Raw genomic sequence first — 15,370 nt, 5'->3', positions numbered from 1 at the left:
CAGCCCAGAACAGTTGCTCTACACTACTCCACCCAATTGGAATTCTGACACTATGTCATCTGCCAAACTATCTAGCTGGCACTGTGCCATCTACTATCCAGTAATGCTATAGTTGATGCCCTACACAGCTAGCATTGACACCCTGCTACCTTACCCAACCAGTGGCCATGTAACTGGCACCAGATAAGCTCACTATGCTGAATGAACTGCTACTTATGATGAAGGTCTACCACCATTCACTTTAAGCATAGGAAATGCGAGCATCAGATGGAGGAAATTCCTGTCCTGGTCTAACAAGAAGAATTGGTTATCATTAACAATATGCAGTTTATCACGTTAGCAATTAGTTGCAGATTATATTAATATCGCAAACATTCTTACCAAAACATTAAGGAGGACCAAATGCTAGATGTAACTCTTTCGAGATCCTGAATTGTTTTGCCCGCAAGTCTTGACATCATCATACCCTTAATATTTAATTACATTTACTACTAACCTACTCACGCACATCTCTGAATTTGAAACCTCCAAATTATCTGGATTTATACTAATTTCCTGGAGCACATTCTTCTTGGATTTGGAAGATTGGTCAGATTTCACCAGCAAATTACCAATCTGATTGAGGAATACTGGCTATTGTGCCACTGTGGACTGAATGTGTGACGTAAATTCAATGTCATGCCTGGTACCATTGTCAATCATCATTCTGGTGAGTCCATCCACTATCAACTTCAGTTTTCTCACCATGTATAGTGTTTCATGGATAAACCTCATTAAACAAAGTTAAAATCTTTGTATTCTTAGAGGCATTCCTGTTAGCTCCTTCTCATGCAGTAGAGCAACTAAAGGTTTGTGATCCATTTTTTTGACCACTTTCTGAGCATAACATGAAAATCCCTTGCAAGCTCATGCAACTGAGAGAGTCTCCTTCTCAATCACAGCATATTTTGTTTCCTTGTTTATTAATACTCATGATGTATAAAAATACCAGTTTATGATCCATCCAATCACTGCCTGTAGCTTGAAGCAGCAGCTGCTACAATGGTTAGAAAGAATGGATTACACACCCATTGCAAATGTTTGAGATCCTCAGAAAAGTATTCTCTTGATACTTTTCCAGTACCATGTTTGTATCTTGTTGAGAAGATATTTCAAGGATTCTATAGCAGTCAATTGAGATAAACATTTTGCCAATTGACTTACCATCCCTAAGTGGGAGCTCCTTAAAAGAAGCCTCAGTGCTAACTCTTCCAGACAGCCAACTGGCAGCACACTATTCCTTTATCCACTTACCTCATCCACCCTGCCCAATTAAACATCTAAACATTCACCCACTCACTCCAACACAATTCAAACTTCTATGAAATTTAAATTCTACTTACTGTACTATGGCAGAGGGTGCTAAAAAGAGGGGACATATTTTGACCTCTCCTGCACTGTGTGGAGAAGTGCCCAGCTTTCTATGCAGCATCTCTGGAGAGCAGGCATCATTAGAAGCTTAGGCTGCAAAGGTGACGGCAATTAATTGTATTTTTTCCTCTGATTAGCATCAGTGGAAACTGCCCTGACACTAACTGGAACATTTAGGCCAACATTATTCACAGTTGAGATCTCGTTTCAAAGTTAGTTACATAGCTTGAACGTGCTTTCAGATGCCCAGACATCACGAAACCCACAATATAAATGCCTGTGTTTTTTTTTAAAATAAGATTTGAAAAATGTAGTTTGGTGAAACATAATCATTGCAATAACTTTAACTTGGCCTACTAAAAAAATCTTGAAGTATTAGTTTCTGTCACATAACATTATCACATTAATTGAAACTATAGGTAACTGCTTCAATCTCTCCTTCACAAAACAATATTCTTTAATATGTGAATATCAACTAATGGTTTGCTGATCTAATTTAATTCATTAGATATTTTCTAAGTACGGAAGATTCACCAAGAGGAAGACACTTGTACAGGTAAGCAGAATCAGGTAAAACTATACTTGTTTCAAAACAATATTGTGTTCAAACTGAGATGTGATTAATGATTATGAGATGGTGATTTTTTAAATTGTGACAGCAAATCTATATTCTCATTGAGTTTTCCAATGAAATGTCATCTCTGGATGGATCTCAAGTCTGCTCAATGTGCAGTTGTCTTTATTTGATTCACTTCATTCACTTTTATCCTGGGACATGGTCTATCACCAAATTTGATCTATCCAGTATTGATCAAAATTAATCCCATGGCATCTTACAGCATGCTGATGCACACATTGAGACCATACCACTCACTCATGGTGAAGGTTGACTATATTTCTTTCACATTTACAATTCGCATTAGAGGTTAAAAAGTAATTTTGGTAGGGAAAAAATTTCTTTTGCAGCCAAATATATCTGAATGATGTGCTGCGTAAGCAATTGTTGAGTCCAATTAATTAGCAATCTAACCTAAAGTTGCACTTTACAAGTACATTAAAACAAGGAAAATAGCTAAAAGAATTTTGAATTGTTGCTAAAGAACTACTTTTCTGCAGAGACTGTTTAAAATACATTAGAATTTGTTGTTTCGTATTTTTAGAGTTAAAGAGTCTTACAGAACAGAAGAAGCACTTTAGTCCATTGAATCTCCACCCATCTACTTTAGAGTACTGCAAAGTACATTAGACCCATCGACATTAATCTCACTTTCCAGAATTTAGTTCATTGCCTTGAATGTTTTGAAATTTTAAGTGCACATCCATCTACTTTTCAAAGGTGAAGTGGATTCCCATCTCTCCTACTATCAGGCAATGCATTCTATATTCCCACTATCCTGAGGGAGAAAGATGTTTTCCTCAAATACACTCTAAACCTTCTGCCCGCCACCTTAAATTTATACCCCTTGTTATTGAGTTTTCAGCTAAGGGCCACATCTGTTTTCTGTCCACCCTATTCTTGCTCCTCATAATCTTATACAGCTCAATCAGTTCACATCTCAGCCTTCTCTGCTCCAAAGAACCAACCTGAGCCTATCAAGCCTTTCTTCATAGCTCAACTGCTCCAGCATAGGCAACATCCTGGTGAATATCCTCTGCACCCCCTGAAGTGCAGTCACATGCTTCCTATGGTGACCAGAACTACAAACAGTACTCCAACTGTGACCCAACCAAACTTTTGTACAGCTCCACCATAACTTCCCTGCTCTTATAATCGGTGCCACACCTGATGTAGACACATGTTTCATATGCCTTTCAACTAACTCTATTAAGCTGTCCTACCACCTTCAGGGATCTGTAGACCAGCATCCCAAGATCCCTCTATTCCTCTGAGCTTCCTTATGTTCTATCATTCATTGTGTACTCTCTTGTTACTTCTTCCAAAGTGCATCACTTCACATTTGTCAGGGTTAAGTTCCATCTGCACTGATCTGCCTATCTGGCCAACCTGGCAAAAGTGACGACTGCAGATGCTGGAGGTTAGAGTCGAGAGTGTGGTACTGGAAAAGCACAACAGGTCAGGCACATCTGAGGAGCAGGAAAATCGATGTTTTGGGCAAAAGTCCTTCATCAACCTGTCATTATCTTCCTGTAACTTATGATCTTCTTCCTCACTGTTAACTAACCAGTCCATCTTTGTGTCATCCATAACTTAGTTATCATTCCCCCATATTTTCATCTTTATTGTTTGTATATATTTATCATAAACAATAAGGGACCCAGCACTGATCCCTATAGTATACCACAGGCCTCCAGTCACACAAACAGCCTTCTACCATTACTGTCTCCCTCCTACCACTAAACCAATTTTGGAACAAACTTGCCAAGTCACCCTGGATACCCATTTGCCTGTTTCCCATGTGGGACCTTGTCAAAAATCCATATAAGCCATACATCAACTGTATTACCTTCTTCTGCATCTTATCAAAAAATCCATGATTTGTTAGGCATGTCCTCCCTATGACAAAGCCATGCTGACTATCCCTGATCAAACCTTGCATCCCCAAGTTGAGGTTAATTCTTTCATATAGTCATACAGCATGGAAACCAATCCTTCAATTCAAACAGTCCATGCCGATCATGATCCAACGCTAAACTAGTGCTACCTGCTTGTACTTGGTCCATATCCTTACAAACATTTCTTATTCATGTACTTATCCAAATGCCTTTTAAACATTGTAACTGTACCTGCATCCATGAATTTCTCTGCAAGTTTATTCCATATGAGTAGAAATTGATCTGTATTCATTAGAATATAGAAGAATGAGAGGTGTCTTTATTGGAATATACAAGATATACTAGGAAAATGACAGGGTAGATGTGAAAATGTTGTTTCCCATAGTGACAGAGTCTAGGACCAGATGGCATAATGTCAAAATTAGGGGTCTCATATTTAAGACAGAGATGAGGAGGAATTTCTTCTCTCAGAGGGTATTGAATCTCTGAAATTCTTTTCTGTAGAAACCTGTTGAGGATGGGTCATTAAGTATATTCAAGGCTGAGATAGGCAGATACTTTAATCGGTGAGGGAATTGAGGGTTATAGGGGAAAAGCTGTAAAGTGCAGTTGGGGATAATCAGATCAACCATGATGTGGAGGAGGCAGTGTTGGACTGGGATGGACAAAGTTAAAAATCGCACAACACCAGGAAGCACTTAGTGCTGCCAAATAAACCTGGTGGCTGATTTTTAACTCAGATCTGCCATGGTCTTATTGAATGACAGAACTTAATGGACTGAATGGCCTACATTTGCTCCTCCACCTTATGGTCTTATTGACACACCCTTTGGGCTTTGGTTCCATCTCTTGCTTCTCTGGTTCATCTCTATTTATTAAATCATTATTATCTATTATTTAGCCATCATTTGTCTTTTATCTCATTACAGATCACTGTTCCTGCTGCCTTTTCTTTAGTTCTGTAACTCCTTAACTGTTCATCTCTCACACCTCCTGTTTTAATGAAATGTTATCAACCTGAAACATTGACTTTGCCATTTCTAATTCCACCTGACTTTGGATTTTTCAGCATTTTCTGTCATTATTTCCAATATTGACAGTCCTTATTTTTGATTGGGGATAAATATTTGGTCTGTTTTTTTGGTGAAAGCATATTGAATTTGCATTATGATTACATGAGCATGTCAGTAACAGCACATTGGTACATATTTCTCTGTTGGTAACCTGCTTTCTTATGTTTGCTCTGTTTGATAGTGTACACACTGTTGGATCATTTCATCGCCAGTGTCTTTCCTGCACTTTCCATAGAGATAACTGCACTTACTTCAGTGCATACTTCAGCCCCAGTAACGAACACTTCACACTGCACTGTGAAGGTAGGCTCTGAGTCAATTGTGGGAGACAATAAATTCAATTGATTTACTGTTCTTCTGTAATTAAAATATCCTGATACTTTAAGCAGCAAAAGCTAGTTGTGGTTTATTCAGGGCAAGTTCACTTGCTGAAGATCAAGTGGAAGATCTCATGAGTATTGATTTAAGCATTTGTGACGAGAAAAAAAATCATGCATCTATTGCATAGTTGCCAATTGTCCATTTTTTTGAGGTGATCAGCAATTCCATGCAGGCACCCATCGTTCGGCTAGCCCCTAAAGTGAGCTTTGTAAGAAATGGAGTTACCCTGAAAAATAATTACTCACGATCACAATACTCCAGTAATTATTTGAGAAGGGGTAGGCTCCAACGGCTGAGTGTCTATGCTTCATAGATCCCCTATAGTGTGGAATCAGGCCATTCAGCCCAACAAGTCCACCAAACTTCCGAAGAGTAACCGACCCAGACCAATTCCCCCTACCCTATTACTCTACATTTACCCCGACTAACCTACACATTTTTGCATTGTGGGAGGAAACCAGAGCACCGAAGGAAGCCCATGCAGACTCCAGGAGAATGTACAAACTACACACAGACAGTTGCCCAAGTTTGGAATTGAACATGCATCCCTGGTGCTGTAAGGCAGCAGTGCTAACCACTGAGCCACCATACCACCCAGCTTGCTTTTTTTTATTTACTCATGGATGTTGGCATTTCTGGTTAGGCTTGTATTAATTATCCATGCCTTTGAGAAAATGATGGTGAACTGTGTGCTTGCACTGCAGTCTATTTGATGTAGGTATAGCAAAACAGCCATTAGGATGTTAACCCAGTGACACTGAAGGAACGGCAATATATTTCCAAGTCTGGATAGTAATTGGGTTGAAGGGGAACTTGCAGATGGCAGTGTTCCCATGTATTTGATGCCCTTGTCCTACACAATATTGGTCCTGGGTTTTGAAGGTGCGGTCTGAGGATCCTTGGTGAATTACTGCAGTGCATCTTGTTGATCACACACTCTGCTGCTACTGAGTGTCAATGTAAAGGGAGTAGATGTTTGTGGATTCGGTCCTAGTCCAGCAAGTTGCTTTATTCTGGATTATGTCAAGCTTCTCAAGTGTTGTTGGATATGCCCCCACCCCCATCCCCATCCAGGCAAGTGGGGAGTATTCTAGCACATTCCTGATTGTGCCTTGTAGATGTTGGACAGGCTTTGGTGAATCATGAGAAGTTATTTGCTCGAAGATTTCTAGCCTTTAACCTGTTCTTGGAATCACTTTTCTAATGATATCCTCCTTAGATGTTAATAGTGTGGGTTCAGCCATGGTGATACTATTGAATATCAAAGAATGATGGATATTTTCTCTCATGTTGTAAATGGTCATAACCTGGTATTTATGTGGTGAAAATGTTACTTGCCACGTGTCAGCCCAAGCCTGGATATTCTCCATGTCTTGCTTCATTTGGACATGGACTGCTTCAGTGTCTGAGGAGTCACTAATAGTGCTGAACATTGTGCAAGCATCCCCACTTCTGACCTTATGATGGAGGAAAGGTTATTGGTGAAGCAGCTGAAGATGGTTGGGCCTAGACCCCTAGCCTGAGGTATTCCTAGCGAGTTTTGAGAAGATTTGTAGCTCTGGTTGTGGTTCTGGATATAGGTTTGCTCGCTGTGCTGGAAGGTTCATTGAACAACAACATATCTTTACATACAGATAAGGAAGGACACCACTTCAAAAGGGACAACATATCCATCCTAGGACAAGCTAAACAGAGACTTGCATGAGAATTCCTAGAAGCATGGCATTCCATCCCGAATGCTGTCAACAAACAGATGGAGTTAGACCCCATCAACCACCTCCTGAAAAAAGAACAGGAAATAACATCCCCAACTCAAAGAAACCCAAACATATAAAAGAAGGCAGAATTATCAGCAATGCTTCACCCGGAGGCCCACTGAAGCCAATACCTAGTAAGGTGGTGAAACGTCTAGAAATGAACCTTCCAGCTCAGCAAGCAAACCTACATCTTGAGGTATTCCTGCAGAGATGACATGAAACTGAAATGACTGACGTCCAACCACCACAACTATCTTCCTTTGTGTCTTAAAACCATAAGCTAAAGGAGCAAAATCAGGCCATTTGATCCATTAAGTCTGCTCTACCATTCAATCATAACTGATACATTTCTCAACACCTTCTCCTATCTTCTCCCTTCAAACATTGATCACGTTATTAATCAAGAAATATCTCTCTGTCTTAAAGGCACTCAATGAGTTGGCCTCCATAGTCTTCTGCGAAAAGTGTGGCACTGAAAAAGCACAGCAGGTCAGGCAGCATCTGAGGAGCTGAAGAGTCAATGTTTCTGCCATTAACCCTTCATCCAGAATGACTTAAGCCCGAAACATTGACTCTCCATCTCCTCAGATACTGTCTGACCTGCTATGCTTTTCCACCACCACACTTTCCGACTCTGACTCTTCAGCACCTGCAGTCCTCACTTTCTCCATAGTCTTTGGCGGCAATGCATTCCACAGATTCTGGCTGAAAAACATTCTTCCTCAGCTAAGTTCTGAAGGATCATCCTTTCACTCTGAGGCTGTGCCCTTTGGTCCAATCTCCATTACTCATAATAATAATATCATCTCCATGTCCACTGTATCGAGGCTTCTCTGTATTCTGTTTGTTTCAATGTGACATGTCTGACCCCAAGTAAAGGAGATATTCCTCATGGTGCCCATTGACTCTAGCTTTGCTGGAATTCCTTGATGCCAAAAAAAGTTAGTCTCACAACATCTTTGGTGTTTAGCTTTTTTGTCAGTCTTTGGACCAAGGCTCAATGACCATGGTAGAAGCCAAACTGGATGCTAATGGATAGGTTATTGTTAGACAGGTACTGCATAATAGTACTGTTGATGACACCCTCCATCACTTCCCTGGCTGAGTTGGATTTGCCTTGATTTACGTGTATAGCACATACCCAGCATCCACTAGACGATGTGGAAAATTGGCCAGTGCTGTAGTTATTTTTGGAACAGCTATGGTAGGTATACCAGGTTCTGGAGCACCAGTCTCCAATACAATTGCCAGAATGTTGTCAGAGCCCACTGCTTTTGCATTATCTGATGAATTTTCTGATATCAAGTGGAGTGAATTGAATTGGCTGAAGACAAGCATCCACGATGCAAGGGATTGCTACAGAAGGCTGAGATAGTGGGTTATGAATGATTACAAGTCTTTATTCTGACTACAAATGCAAAAGATGATAATCAAAATCAACTTCGAGATACATGACCTTAAAATCTCTGCAATTTCCATATTTAGTTCAGAATATTGCACAAGGCTATAATAGTTATATCTTTGTGCAACGTTGTTTGGTGTCTATAAAGTTGTTGTAAAATTCTTTACATTTTTACATGAAAATTTTCAAAGATATTTATTTTTGTTTGAGTTTCTGCATTCAAATTTAGTCATACTTACTACAAGAATGATCAGTTTAGCCCTTACCCTGTATTTCTGCTCTGTCTTTCTTCAGTCAAAAATATCAAGAGATGACTGGTGTTTCGAATTAGATAATTTACATGATCACAAGTATATTGACTCATAATGGAGGAAGTTTTTAGGTATTAAAGTGTAACTTTACATGAAATAGTGTAAGAGTCTCAGACCAACTGTTACTTTATGTTATTATAGTTTGGATTGTGTTTCCATGCTTGGAAACAATTAGAGAGAAAAAATTTGATTTTTTTTCTCTCTAATTTCATGTAGAGTATTTCAGTTTGTTCCAATTTTTACCCATGCTTACAAAATAGCCAGAAAATGTGGAGGTATACAAGATTGAAGCCATAATTAATATATATTGCAATTTCAGTGTGCATAATAAGTACATTATATTTCAAATGTGAAATCATGGTCCTTTTACTGTCAGCATGCACATGTCCTTCTATCATTTCTACGTTCCAACCTGCAGAAAATGGATGTGTTTGAGCTTGAGTTTTTTTTCCTCTGAGATACAACTGACAAAATAATGGGCAAGGCTACATACTAAGTCATAACAACATCATGTTTCACTGTGGTTTCAGTGTAACCTCCTTTTTTAATGCCATAGTTTAGACCATGTGTTTCACTTTTCATTGTAAGCCAAAATACATTTTAGAAATCAAGGAATTGTGGTTTGGTGGCAAAGGAGGGCATTTAACTAGCTAGAAGGGAGGGTGGTGAGTGGGTAGCTTGCCATTCCTAAGGTCTTCCACTGATCCTAAGCCTCTCCTTGAGTATATTAACAGCAGCTTCCCTGATGCCTGGCCCACAATGACAACTGGTAACTTCTTGTCAGACAGCAATGAAATGACATGACCTATCAGTGAGGAGGGGACAAAACCTCGTGGGAATCTATTCAGACCAAGTAATTGTTTTGTTGAAAAAATAATTTTATCCCATAGTGAAGCTCTTAAGTCAAAGAGACTGAGTATTATTTTCCACCCCTTCAAGGAATGCTTTCATTGTCTGAGTCATTTTATTATGCCTGTTTGCCTGACCATATCAGCATTTGATAGAGTAGGTTTACTGAATAATATTATCATGCACATAAAATGTAATCAATGATTTGTTATTTAATAATGGCTAGATATAGAAACAGATAAACTGGCCGAAGAGAAATTAAGGCCTTTGTCATCAGTCACTGATTTTCTCTAATTAAAACAGTGTACTCCTAAGTGAATTCTGAAGATTAAACTCCAGCACAGAGCATCACCACATGGGAATGCAGGTCATAGATAAGACTATCACACAATAGTGCTGATTCTTCTACTTGTTTTCCGGGACTTGCAAAACTTTAGATGGGAAGTGCAGACTCGCCATGGCGACAAATGGAATTTAAGGATTTACCAAAAGAAAAGTAGAGAAGATTTGGTGAGCACTCTAACAATTCTCTGAAAAAGTCTGAATTGACCACAAGAAGACGAGTAAAGATAAAGCAACAAATTAGCTGGTCAAAAGCCAAACTAAAATTCAGTCTCCTTGCAGGTTGCCATCATGAAGGGGTGGGGTGGGGGACAGTGTTGCTACTGGATAGCTGCCAAAGGCCACTTCCCAACCTTTACTTCCAATGCCTTCCACCTCCCCTCCCCTACCTTCATGGCCCCAACCCGAGCCCCCCACTCAGCTGTAGTGTTCCAAAAGTAGTTTGATTGTCGAGATTAGATAGTTTCTTTGGGATCAATTGAATTATTGTGTCAGTGAATTTATACTGTGGAAGGTATTCAAATGCAATCATTTCAAAGTAACAGAGTCAAATCAGTGCTTTATAATAGAACTTTGTAATTTGTAGCATAAAGGTTTAATTAACTTCTGTTCTAGCTTGCAGCAGTTATGTGGATCAATTTTTTTAAAAAGTCCAGACAAAAGACAAAGCTAATACAAAACTGCAGGGGCTGAGATCATGTCGTGCTTTAGCAATAATGAATGTGTCTACATTTTGTGTATAATTTCCTTGTCTACTCTACTTAGAAAGCCATTTGTTTAAAATGAATTGCAATAGTGGAAAAAGCTGTGTCATTAAAACATGTATTGTGTTCTTCAATTACCATGTTCAATACTACTTCAAAGTTCAGTAAAAGTATCTGATCATCTCTCTATAAACTAAGCCTGTCACAGAACATGTTATTATACACATTCCATTGAATAAAATAACAGCAGAACAGATGCTACTTTCAACAATGCAAAACAGTTATTTAATGGGTAAAGTAATAAATCAACTCCTCAAGCTGGTCAACCTACCCTTATTCTCTATGATAGCATCTTGTTGTTTCTTATTTAATCATACTTGCAATTTTTAAAACTCCATTTTCCAGGTTTTACCTTGTATTTCAAACTGATCTTTGCATTCTGCTTTTGACACAAGACCTACTTCATTATTATTGAATTGTGATTCAATCCGGTACCTTTTGAATGCTTCAGATGATTCATTGACTATACTGAGGAAGGAACAAAATGCAGTTACAGCAGCCAGGAAACCTTGAAGTGCGAATAACTCACATTTCATTTGCATTTAGTCAGTAGAATTTTTTTTTAAAAACATAACATCTTGTGATGATGACTAGCACTTGTGTGCAATGGCCTGTTCTGAAAGATAGCAGTTCAACTATTGAGAGTCTGATCACGGCCACTGTTCCATTTCTTAATCTGCTACACACCATCCTGACATTCCTTCCCTCCTCAAATTTCATGATTTGCTCTCTCCCAAACATTGCTTTCTTGGCCATCCTCCCTCTTCTGGCAACGGCCTCTCTCTTGTACCTTCCAATTGCCAGTAAGCCCCATCCTAAACGTGATTCCGCACCAGTTATCTCCTTCATAGATCTTCAAGGCCTGGTCTTCAGTAAGCTGTCTATACTAGTGAGATTGAGTCCTGTTATTAGCTGTGTCTCAGGCCTCTCCATTCAGGTGCAAGAATCTCATCTCTATTTTGAATGCTGGCATATATTTCTTTCAAATGTCTGATATGTGCCACTTTATTTGTTCACTTAATGAGGCAGTAAGGACCTCAGAACAGGATAACATTACTTGAATCTTCTTAAAGCTGATTGTTTGACCATCTCCATTTTAAAAGGAACCAATTTTAAAAATTTTTACTTTCTTTTCTGATATCCGCAAGTGGGAATTCAAATACCATTTTTGGTTGCAACTTTATTTTTCATCTTCAGCTTCTCAAGTGATTCTAGTGCAATAAAAAGTTCAAATTTGAAAATAGTTCTTCATATGTAAAGACAGTGCTATAATGTAATTGTGAGGTTCATATAAGTTGACATAAATATTCTATTAATATCCTTATTCTGAATATTGTACTATGAAAGAAATGTACTCACATTAAAAGATCCAATTATGACCTTCTTTATTTCTCTGATATACCTTTAGATCAGGACAGAGCAAAAAAAAATTGTTGTGAGGACGAATAAGATCCTACTTGTCTCTCACAAAAGCATACACATATTTTAATTTTACAGGGTATTAGATTAATCTTTTCTTATATTCTATATTTCATATAGGTCCCAATATACCGATGGTCTCAGTCCATAGCACAAGCAATCCAAACAGTAAGTATATAATCCTAGATCTACACGATCAACTTACTTGGAGCAAATATGCTTATTTGTTTGTCCTTAATTTTAAACAGCTTTTGAATACAGACATTAGACCTTAAAACAGCAAGGACCCCGATTATTATGCAGAACACACAGGTATAGCTAGATCTTACAGACATCACAGTTTCCTCAGACACATCTGGGCTTCTCCTTTGTCCCTCTACTTTCTTCTGAAGAAATATTTTTCAATTTTTTTTGAAGGACTTGATTAGACTTTGATTAGACTTGGCTCAGTGCCATCTGTGTTTATAAACAAACAGAAATTGATTTGAAAAGCAGCTTTTCATTAATGATTGCCCTTTTAAATGTCAAGAATGTAACCAATTTTTCTTTTGAAAGCTGCAGAAGCAGTAGGTTAATATAATCAACTTTTAGTGATCCTAACCTTACTTTTAAATTTACAGAATGATTGCTTCAATCTTAAAGCTGAACTTATTCCCATGTGTGAGGGGAGTCAAAGAGTAAAATTGTGAAATATTTTCTTGATGTTTATCTTCTATTGCCAATCATAAACCAAATTTAAGTTTAATTCTCCATAATATGAGACTGAAATTATTCATTTGCTTTTACTTGATATACACAAATCTTAATTAGTCTTTGTTTAATAATTATAAAATCATGAATAGGATGATTAGTCAAGATTGCTTCCCTAGGGTAAGGGAGTCCAAAACTAGAGAGCATATATTTAGGGTGCGAGGGAAAAGATATAAAAGGGATCTAAGAGGCTACTTTTTCACGCAGATTGGTGGTGCGAGTATGGATTGAACTGCCAGAGGAGGTGGTGGAGGCTAGTACAATATTTAAAAGACATTGGGATGGGCATATGAGTTTAAAAGATATGGGTCAAATGCTGGCAAATAGAACTAGATTAATTTAGAATATCTGGTTGGCAAGATCAAGTTGGATCGAAGGGTCTATTTCTATACTGTATTTCTCTGTAACTCTGAGATAACATGATACATTTTGCACCAGAAGGCTGCATGGGTTTTAAGTTCCAGACCAAACTATTAAATGTCTAGGTTGATACTTCAATGTATTACTGAGGGGCTATAGTATTATTGGGATTTCATCGTTTATGTGGAACATTTATCCAGTTCTTGCCTCTGGACATATATTATCAAGTTGAGAATCAATAACTTTTCCAGAGTATTTCAGTCACTCAGATAAAAGTGACTGGTTGGTTTTCCATTCAATGTTAATGAAGTGCATTGTCTTGAATAATGAGAACAACATTAGGGCATAGAGTAACATGAAAGTAATGTGAAACCACAAAGTAACGCACTGGTAAATATAAAATGTGGAAAGTTCATTTCTGTTCTGAATGGTTTTGTTTTTATTAATCTTGGTTACACTAGCATGGGTCAAGTGATTTGCTATTGTGATATTTTACTGTCACTCATAAAAATGTTGCAACCTGAGTAGTGTAATAAAAGTGATGTACTTTGCAATTGTCTTCATATGTTTGGTCACCCTCATGTTGATATTAAAATTATCTTGCCTTTTATAATGTCTAAACAAATGTATTTATTTCATTTTTATTATATAGACACCTACATACTGGAAGATAATGCTGTTCTGCATGAATGTATCAAAGGAAAAAGGATCCACAAACCAGAATACAGGGCTGTTCATATTGCTGATTATGGTGCGTAAATTGAGTTTATTTTGTGTTATTTAATTATACAGGAATGATTTATCCAGATCCAGTAATTTGTGGTTTTTCCACTCTGTGAATACTAAATATCCAAAGAAGATTAAGATCAAAAAGCAAACGGATAAGGTTTTGCAAAAAGTACACTTCTGTACAGGACTCCAAATTACAGACCACATACCATCTATCAAAAATCCATAATAAAGTATACTAAACATGAATTTCTATTAAGCCCTCAAAATAAAATCTCAATTTTTCTCAATGTCATAATCGTATTAGATACAATTTAGCTTTTAATAAATCCAGTTACCCAGCAATTAATCAACTGAACCATGCCACAAGATTACACACTTTTTAAACAAATACAAACCTTATTATATATAAATCGAAATAGAAAACCAAGCACCACTAATTTGACACTAAAACTTGTATTAACCTACACTATACGGAGTTCTAATGTTACTCTTCTACACCCCACCATTACCAATGATCCCCAAGAATTTCCTTATTTTGCAAAATGTTGTAAATTCATTCACTTTTTAAATGATCAACCTAAGGTTGTGTCATAATCCTTCAAAGGAAAGATTTGAAAATAATTAGTGAGTTCTGGATTCTGTGGAGGTTCTTCTATTAACTTTAATGGCTACACAGCCATTCACTTTTTCTGTACAAGTGGATATCCTTTACAAAGTCAAAACTCTCAGTTGGTTTTGAACCACTATTCAAACTACAAGTTCTGCTTTTACTTTGTCACAGAAACATTTCCTATTGTTGTTCATGCTGTTCCTCTTTTTTCTTTCCATATCTCTTTCTTCTTCCCATATCTCTTTCTTCCCTTAATATCTTTTCTCCATCTTTTATTAAGTTTTTACTGCTTCATTCACAGTAGAATCCTGACAAACTCAACCTGCATTGGGCAGAGGGCAGCCTTTCCTTCTCCCAAGTCTGAATGCCATAATGTTGCATTTATTTTCAGCCTCTGCTTTTATCTCTAACTCCAACTCTCCTAATGCTACTAATTTAATTTTGGTTAATTATTCCAAATAACACAGGATTCCACAGAAAAGAACTTTCTTTAGCAATGACAAGGATATTCTACTGTTAAATTGGTATAGTAAATTACACTGAGATCCTGTTGGTTTCAATTTTAACCAATACTTCAGCGTATCTCTCTGTGATTTTAAATTTCTGCCAAGACAGTCCAATTTTCAACATGAAAACTTTATTTACTAAAACTCGAGGTTATATGTTCGACCATTTGAATTAGGTCTAGGTATTTCG

The 15,370-nt window shown here is 37.6% G+C and overlaps 1 protein-coding gene across 2 annotated transcripts in view; it reads left to right on the top strand.

The window, feature by feature from the left end:
- The window catches only part of dpp10 (dipeptidyl-peptidase 10 (non-functional)), a 1,734,026-nt gene that overhangs the window by 1,646,247 nt on the left and 72,409 nt on the right, over nt 1–15,370 (top strand). For both annotated transcript variants that reach the window (XM_087989191.1, XM_087989192.1), the window contains exons 15-18: nt 1,919–1,966; nt 5,179–5,300; nt 12,343–12,390; nt 13,985–14,083. In XM_087989191.1, coding sequence (XP_087845317.1) covers nt 1,919–1,966; nt 5,179–5,300; nt 12,343–12,390; nt 13,985–14,083 — 317 coding nt within the window. The remainder of the gene's footprint in view (nt 1–1,918; nt 1,967–5,178; nt 5,301–12,342; nt 12,391–13,984; nt 14,084–15,370) is intronic.

The sequence above is a fragment of the Chiloscyllium plagiosum genome, unplaced genomic scaffold (genome assembly GCF_037043375.1).
Source record: "Chiloscyllium plagiosum isolate Xiang-an unplaced genomic scaffold, Cpla_swu_hap1 HiC_scaffold_7, whole genome shotgun sequence".
NCBI lineage: Eukaryota > Metazoa > Chordata > Chondrichthyes > Orectolobiformes > Hemiscylliidae > Chiloscyllium > Chiloscyllium plagiosum.
This window is presented reverse-complemented; position numbering and strand designations above follow the sequence as displayed.